The sequence below is a fragment of the Anolis sagrei genome, chromosome 1 (assembly GCF_037176765.1).
Source record: "Anolis sagrei isolate rAnoSag1 chromosome 1, rAnoSag1.mat, whole genome shotgun sequence".
Taxonomy (NCBI): Eukaryota; Metazoa; Chordata; class Lepidosauria; order Squamata; family Dactyloidae; genus Anolis; species Anolis sagrei.
Genome location: NC_090021.1, coordinates 254,683,151 through 254,691,722, shown reverse-complemented (window position 1 = coordinate 254,691,722; position 8,572 = coordinate 254,683,151). Strand labels below are relative to the sequence as shown.

Below are 8,572 nucleotides of genomic sequence, written 5' to 3'. Positions count from 1 at the left end.
ATTGTGATCCCTAGGTTGTGCCAGTCAGCTTTCGTATGATATTATTTCTAGCACCCACTTTTTGCTTGATATTCAAGCAGTGCTTCTTGTAGGTCAGAGCACAATCCAGAGTAGCTCCCAGGTATTTGGGTGTGCTGCAGTGCTCCAGTGGGATTCCTTCCCAGGTGATCCTCAAAGCTCGAGATGCTTGTCTGTTGTTAAGATTAAAAGCACATGTCTGTGTTTTAGATGGATTAGGAATCAGCTGGTTCTCCCTGTAGTAGGCAGTAAGAGCACCTAAAGCTTCAGAGAGTTTCTGTTCAACCATTTCAAAGTTCCCTGCTTGGGTTGCTTCCAAAAGTGACCAGAAGTGTTAGAGGATATGATACACTCACAAACAAATTTCACCAAGACTACCCATCTATGTCACCAATATCTAATGAATAGTTTTTCACAATATAGGGTCACTTTTAGTTTTTGAGAACAGATCAGGTGAAGGTAGCACATGGACAGGTGACAGAGCCAAAGCAAAGATGGTTGGTGGATTTTCCTCATCTGCTATAAAATTTGCATAGTTGCATAAATACAACAATATCAAAGAGTTTCTTTAGTTTGAATTATCTTGCGAATTCACTGGATGTAGGGACTTTCTGTTTGCTGCTCACCAAATAAATCCTGAATGCGTGCTGCCAAATAAATTTATAATAGAGATACATTTCTACAATCTTCCTTTAAAACCAACCAACTCATCATTTTATGTACTGTTCCATGCCACTACTATATTCCTGCACCACAATCAATGACTGCATGAATCTCATCTGATCATTTCTCATGTGTATTTCAAAATTCACTACAATAGGGAAATTGTTTTTATTGGCGTCGCCCATTCTCTCTTTGCAGGATATGTATGATAATTATCATACATTACTGCAGGTTATGTATGATAATTCAGAGATTTTATGAAGAAGCCACACGTGTTATTAAATTCATTGACTTAAACATTTGGTGAGAACATGCTAATTTATTGCCTAAAAGGTTTGCCTTTTGTTTTCCACTCAAAGTTGTTTTAAAATTAAAGGAAGGAAACACAAAGTTTATTTTCAGTTACAGAAATGAAAAGAGTTTATGTATCTTATAACAGACAGCAAGATTTAATATGGTTTTCCATTGGTGTGCAATACAGATGTGTGCAACAGAATGTGAAGTCAATCTTTTTTCGCCCAAATATTAATTTTCCTTATTAGCAGCCATGGCTTTTGTGGTGCTGTGGGGTGTATTCTAAGGCAGTCAATGTCATCATTGTTATTGTTCTTTTCCATTTCAAAACGCCCCTCCTTGAAATCTCCAATCCACTGGAAAGTTAGGCATGTTTGACCCCCATGCCAATGGATTTTGTGCCTACCCTGTTCTACAAAGCCATAATAGAGAATGTCCTTCTTATATTCGGCTGACCCTGTGTAAATCTGAATCTTCTGGGGAACAACTGGACGTTTAAAGACAACAGTGAAGAAACTCTCTGATGTTACATTCATACCCCAAAACACACCCTCGCTGGGAGGACACACATTGCCTGGCACATAATGTGAAAATATGGGTATGTTTGTGAAACATGAAGCAGCTGGGGAGTCTCCAGAAGGTCCAAAGTCTTCTTCAAATTCTGGATCCTGGATTTGAAATTCCATATTGTGAAATGAAGATAATCTACCTATATGTTGAAAGAGTGAAGGCCGGAAAAATATGGCATTATCCTGGCCTTTTGACTTATAGAAAAACTCTAGAAGCCAGTCTGCAGGCACTGCATCATAAAACATCAAGAGGAACCGGGCCAGTTTAATAAGATCAGAGCTATGATAGAGTTTCCCAATGTAGCCCAATCTTGAAAATGCAATTGTGGTCCAAGGTGTTCCTCTGTCCTTTATATAGTTTTGTATAATGGATATAAAATTATCAGCGCAGACAATGTCATCTTCAAGCATCAAATAATACCAAGAGAGACCAGCACAGAAGTTAACTAAATAAGCATAGTCCACATTCTGTTTGGCTCTACACCCAATTCCTCCTCTGTTATACCATGGATTTGCTTTCGGGCTGCTTAAAGGTGGGTAACTGGCGAGATGACTTTGTATAACAAGCAGTGTTCCCTCATTGACATGCTCACTAAATTTAGCCTGAATTTCTTTGGTGCTGCGCTCATTGAGCTGAGAACTATTGTTAGCAAGGTATATAACCAGGATGGTCATTTGTAGTTCTTCTGGAGAAGACTGTCTTAAAATGGACTCAATTGTGTTCAGTAAATGATGCTCCTTTTCTTTATAGACAGAAGAAATACCAATAGTCAGCAATCCTAGAAGAAGTGGAAACGATTACATTACATTTTATATGGCACTTTGTTTGTGAAGCAATTCACATACGTATTCCAGTGTTCCTGAACAATGATATAAATGAATAATTAGAATAAGAATACAAATTAAAATGATTTCCATAATTACAAAGCAATTGCTTGGATCTGAGAAGTATAGGAACCCTGTTTACATTTCACTCGTTTCAAATAGTGTACCATTACTGTTGCAGTTGGCACGGTATTTATTGTTGGTGTTGTCTAGACCTGGCTCCCTATCTGCAAGATGAAGAAGAGGCAAAACCAATGGGCTTGAACCAGAAAAGCAGGAGAACCAGAACTCCATTCTTGCAGCTGAAACCCCCTTTCCTATCACAGCATTTTTGGATCCAAGCCAGGGACTTTCCTAAAGCCACCCAAGGAGTTCAGGGCAGAGGCTGCCGAGTGACACTTGGCAACACAAAGCCTTTATATTTATCTAAGAGTCTAAATAGTTCATTTCAGGCCCAGTTTACAAGTGTAGTCTCCTACATAGAATTACAGAATGACAAAGCTGGAAGAGATTGCAAAGGCTATCTAGTCCAATTTCTTACCATGCAATACACAGCTACAGCACCCCCATCTGATGGTAACCCAACTTCTGTTTAAAGATCCCCAAACTGCTGGTCTCAAACAACAGAAAGACATAGATAGTATTCAACAGGATAAATAAATCACATGTGTGATTCTTTCTGACTTTAGTGCTTCAAGTAGATCAGATTTTCCATGTTTAGCAAGTACGCCAAAGCCATATTTTAAAAAGAAAAAGATTTCATAGTAACTGTGAGATCGCTGACTTAAACATTTGGTGAGACGTTTCAAACGGCAGCTGACCTGAAGTGGCTTGCTATATAGAACTTGGATCTCTCTCTTATATTATTTCCTTCTATGTGTATCAAGAGTGGTCATGACTATAATGTTCTATACTCACGCTTTCTAGTAGGAAGAGATCCCAAGAGATATGTATATTGTATGGGCAAAGGACCCTGAGCACTCTCCAGAACACTGAGATTTGGATTCTGGGGCTTCTGCTTTATGATATTCTCCAGGTTGATGTTCTTCTTTCCATTTGTATCCTGAAACACCAAATATAATCCCATTATCCCATTGCCACAAAGGTTTTTAAAATATAATTCTTGGTGTTGTGTGTCTTGAAGTCAATTTCAACTTAGTGACATTATCACAGAGTTTCTCAGTTGCGTTTGTACATAGTAAGTTTGCCATTGCTTTCCTTTAAGACTGAGGATGTGCCTACAATGGGAGTTGTAGTTTGGTGAGGCCCAAGCACTCTTGGGCAAAGAAGGTTAAGCCATAGCATTGAGCCAAGGAGTGCCAAACTTCGTTGCTTCTACAATGTAGTTGCACCCATACACAGTATGATTTGCCCAAGATCACCCAGTGGGTTTGCATAGCTGAGCAGATCTGCTGGAGTCCTAGCCAAACATACTAGACCATGTTGTTTCTGATTTAAGATTACCACTTGGGAGCTCTGTGTGCCAAGTTTGGTTCAGTTCAATCGTTGATGGAGTTCAGAATGCTCTTTGATTATAGGTGAACTACAAATCCCAGCAACTATAACTCCCAAATGACTAAATCAATCCCCCCTCCCAACCCCACCAGTATTCAAATTTGGGTGTATCAGGTATTTGTGCCAAATTTGGTCCAGTGAATGAAAATACATCCTGCATATTAGATATTTGCATTACAGTTCATAACAGTAACAAAATTACAGTTGTGAAGTAGCAACGAAAATAATGTTATGGTTGGGGGTCACCACAACATAAGGAACTGTATTAAGGGGTCATGGCCGGAGGTTGAGAAACACTGCTAGAAGGGGAGTTTGTTTGGCCTCAGGTTTGCCTGTGAAATATAATCAGAGGCAGAATCCCCTCTGCAGATGGTGATCTCTTCTCCTTTTTCAAGCCATTAATACTGCCCTGTCTGGATTCGCTGGCTACATATGTAAGTCATTTAAGACAACCACTTATTAATAACTTATTCTGTATCCAGCATCTGGGTACGCATTTACTAACGCAAATTATTAGAAGTACTCATTGTTAGTGTTATAATGTTATTATTGCTAACCGGTACAAGATTGAATGAATTGTTCAGGTTTTCTGACTGTTTACATTTAGTTAATTAGTAAATTATTTATTTCCATTAATGTGATTTTATAATAAATAAAAATCTTACCTAATAAGTTTAATTAATTGATATTAATTGAAACTTCCCTTTTTATAATATAGTTTATTTTTACAATAGCTCATTCATTAATTATAACCTTTCCTTGGGAAGTGATGTGCTAAAAACCTATCTGTGGCCTTGTCTATTTTAATTTCGACCCCCTACTGCTTTATAAACCTGGATTGCTGATTTGCTCCAGGGGAGAGAGAATATATGTGTTTGTGTGTGTAAAAAGGTAAAGGTTTCCCCTTGACATTAAGTCTAGTTATGTCCGACTCTGAGGTGTGGTGCTCATCTCCATTTCTAAGCCAAAGAGTCGGCGTTGTCCATAGATGCCTCCAAGGTCATGTGGCCAGCATGACTGTGTGGAGTAGCATTACCTTCCCACCAAAGACGTACCTATTGATCTACTAACATTTGCATGTTTTCGAACTGCTAGGTTGGCAGAAGCTAGGGGTAACAGCAGGAGCTTATCCTGCTCCCTGGATTCGAATTGCAGCCCTTTTGGTCAGCAAGTTCAGCAGCTCAGCTGTTTAACCTGCTGCAACACCACGGCTCCATCATATATGTGTGTGTGTGTGTGTGTGTGTATGTATGTATATATATGTATGTATGTATGTATGTATATGTATATGTATGTAAAATCAGTTGTGTACAGTTGCAGAGAACTTATGGGAAATCCTGGCCACAAACCATTTCACTCCCTTACCATGAATGCAGATTCCTCCTGTTCTAGAGATTTACATTTCTCTTTGCTTTGCCTCCAAATAATAGCAAACAGTATGCTGAAGACTCCTAGGAGAAAACATAATCTAGAAACGTTCACCCAGCAGTGGGACAGTGACTTCTGTAGGCTCCTGTGTTTCATTGCTGCTTTTCACTTTGAGCCCTGAAAGACACTGAAACAGTGGTTCTTCATGCTCTAATATGAGGCAAGAAAGAAAATATTTCCAGAGATTATGCTTCAATGTATTCCAATATTTTGAAGTTATGTTTGCAAAATATCTCTTTTGACCCAAGTTCACTCATGAGAACTGATGTAGTAGGCTAACCTTTCCCAACCCGGGATTTGCAATTAGTCCAACATAACTTGGATGACACAAAATTGAAGAAAAGTGACATAGAAAATCATGAAATGAACTTGTCCAATGTGAGGCACATGTCTTATTGAGGCTACAGGTCAGGCAAGCAACTGATATAAACTTTTTGCAATAGGACTGCTGTAGAGAGTCAAAAAGAGTAACCACACTGAACATTTCAAAACAGAAGGATTTCCTTAGCTTGGAGAATCAGGCTCCACTGCCACATAAAATCCAGATTACCTGCTTTGAACTGGATTATATGGCAGTGTAGATCCATCCTCAAAGTCCCTATGTTCTACTTCAGAGGTGATTATGTCTTTGTAACATGGGTAGGTCATGATTTGCCCTGGATTTTAATAGAAACTGGAGACAAGTTTACCTCTTTCCTTCCAGCTGGACATCTTACTGGCCTATCTCCAATATCAATTTTTCCCATAGGCCATTCCCAATTTGGCAGGGGCAGCCTTGATTAATACTCTATCCATTTTCTCAAATGCTTTTAAAGTATCTCAGTTTTAATCACTTTTCTGGTTCCTTTTAAAGCATCCCTTCTCTGTCTTCCTCCTGCTTTCCCCCTTTCTTCCCCAGCTTATTCCAATAGCTGCAAACAGAAAGTGCAAAAGCAGTGCATTCAGGTAACTCAGCAAGGGGAGAGGAGAGGGTGAATTCTCACACTTCCCTGCAGGCTCTGGCAAAAGCAAACTGTTGCAGCATCCCCTACAGCTTGTATGTTCTTCCTCATTTAATAACATTTGCCATCTTAATCACCTCTGATTTTGTCTTGCTGAAAACTTTCATGGCCAGAATCACTGGGTTGCTGTGAGTTTTTCAAGCTGTATGGCCATGTTGGAGATGCTCACGATAATGTTTTTAAGGCTTTGTATGGTTTTTTATATTCTTATGTTGTATGCTAATGATTTTAACAGTATTTTATGATCGTTTTATTTGTTATAATTGTTGAGGCATAAAACTGTTGCCAATTGTGAACAACTCCAAGTTGCCTCTGGGCTGAGAGGGGCAGTTTATTTATGTGGTAAATAAATAAATAAATAAATAAATAAAAATGTTCCAGTAGCATTAACTCCTGACATTTCGCCTGCATCTGTGGCTGATATCCAGAGGTCTGTGGGTAGTGAGGCAAGTGGAATGTATATATATCTGTGGAATGTCCAGGGTGGGAGAAAGAACCCTTGTCTGTTTAAAGTAAGTGTGATTGTTGCAGTTAGCAAGCTTGAATAGCATTGAGTATAGCATAAAGCTGCAAAATCAATCAGTGAGGGAGGTATCTGCATAGAGGTAGCCTGGCTGTTGTCACCTGAAGGCAGCCTCTGTTTAGGAGGTGTTAATTGGCACTTGATTGTTTCCTGTCTGGTGTTCCCCTGTTTCTGAGTGTTCTTTGTTTTCTGTCTTAATTTTGGTGTTTTTTTAAATAGTGGTAACCAGGCAGTAAAAGCCCAGGTCACCTCTATCCAGACACCCTCGCTGATTGATTTTGCAGCTTTCTAGCTACTCAATGCTATCTCAGTTTGCTAATTGCAACATTCACACTTGCTGTAAACAGACATGGGTTCTTTTTCCAACCCTGGACATTCCACAGATATATATACACTCCATTTGCCTCACTACCAACAGACCTTGGAAAAGGAGATAGTGCTACTGAAACATGGCCATGCAGCCCGAAAAAACTCACAAGAACCCAATTCTGCTTCTTTCTTTCTTTTTTTGGCCACACTTGGGATTCCATCTATAAAATTCTTGAGGGCATGAAGTTGCCTTGTTTGTTCTAGGCACCCCTCTCATTCTCCTTTTACACTGCCCAGCGTTTGTTCTTTTAAATAAACACAGTTGTTGGCTAAGTACTTGCCCAGGAAGGCTTTACAGTGGTTTTTTTCTAGTTGTGACGATTATGGGCCAGCAGTGACACCCTTCATGGCACTGTGGTCTGGTTGAGTCCTTCTGCCACAGGACGATCCACCGCCTCTTCTCCTTTAGCTTCCAACTGCCATGGAACCTCTATGCCAATCAACAGGAACAGAACCTTCTACTTGGCTTCCTTCCATAACTCCCTTTTGAGCAATTGGTCAACCTCACTACCAGAGCCTTGATAATTATACTTTTGTGGAACTACAATTCCTAGATAGCTGGTGTTATGCTGGTTGGGGGATTCTGATATGTGTAATCCAAAAGCTAATGGTTTCAAACTCTGCCCCAGCACTGAATGTTAATGATCACACACATATATCTTAAGTTTTTGGTTGGTCAATTTCAGATGAAAGGTGTATCTCAGGGATCCTCAAACTTTTTAAGCAGAGGTCCAGTTTATGGTCCTTCTAACTGTTGGGTGTTCTTGGTATAATTGTTTCCTAGGGATACAAAATGGCTATTACTTCTTTAAGATGGGTACGTATAATTATCCCATCTGCTGCTCTTGTGTTGGCAGCTAGCAACTGAGGGAGACTCTGAAATGGGCCTACCCCATAGTGTCCCCATGGCTCTCTTTGTGGCTCTTTCCTTCCTTCCCTCCCTCCTTTTCCTTTCTTTCTTTTCCTATGGCAAAGGTTATGACGACTGCAAGCAAAGGTGGCAGGGGCTGGGAAAATTGCTCCAGGGGCTAGATCTGGCCCACAGGCCTTAGTTTGGGGACCCTGGTGTAGATATACCCTTCTTCTCCAAAAAAAACACATACTTTTGAAAACTATTTTTTTCAGTTGTGAAATTATTGCCATCACATAAAATAGTTTGGAATTAGTAAGTCACAATGAAGACTTGAAAAAACTAATCTCTAGATTTACCTGGAAATTAGGAATTATGGGGAAGAATTCAGTCTAACAGGAAGGCATTAGAAGGGGAAAATGCACTTTCTTCTTCTTCTTCTTCTTCTTCTTCTTCTTCTTCTTCTTCTTCTTCTTCCCCACTTTATCTCCCCAAAGGGGACTCAAAGCAGTTACAA

The 8,572-nt window shown here is 39.6% G+C and overlaps 1 protein-coding gene across 1 annotated transcript; it reads right to left on the bottom strand.

Annotated features, from left to right (window-relative positions):
- Positions 1 to 1,174: 1,174 nt before the first annotated feature.
- On the bottom strand, positions 1,175 to 5,444 carry LOC132761869 (alpha-1,3-mannosyl-glycoprotein 4-beta-N-acetylglucosaminyltransferase C-like). The gene is made up of 3 exons (XM_060754920.2): positions 5,250 to 5,444; positions 3,288 to 3,432; positions 1,175 to 2,323 (listed from the first exon to the last, which is right to left on the bottom strand). The coding sequence occupies exons 1-3, from the start codon at positions 5,406 to 5,408 to the stop codon at positions 1,185 to 1,187; spliced, it is 1,443 nt and encodes a 480-aa protein (XP_060610903.2). The 5' UTR covers positions 5,409 to 5,444; the 3' UTR covers positions 1,175 to 1,184.
- Positions 5,445 to 8,572: the final 3,128 nt, after the last annotated feature.

What these genes read in the sequence shown, in the direction of transcription:
- LOC132761869 (XM_060754920.2), bottom strand. Translation starts at nt 5,408, where the DNA reads ATGAAACACAGGAGCCTACAGAAGTCACTGTCCCACTGCTGGGTGAAC. An exon ending in AGGAGGAATCTGCATTCATG is followed by an intron (nt 3,433 to 5,249) that starts GTAAGGGAGTGA and finishes TTGGTGTTTCAG; the next exon opens with GATACAAATGGAAAGAAGAA. An exon ending in ATCTCTTCCTACTAGAAAGC is followed by an intron (nt 2,324 to 3,287) that starts GTGAGTATAGAA and finishes CACTTCTTCTAG; the next exon opens with GATTGCTGACTATTGGTATT.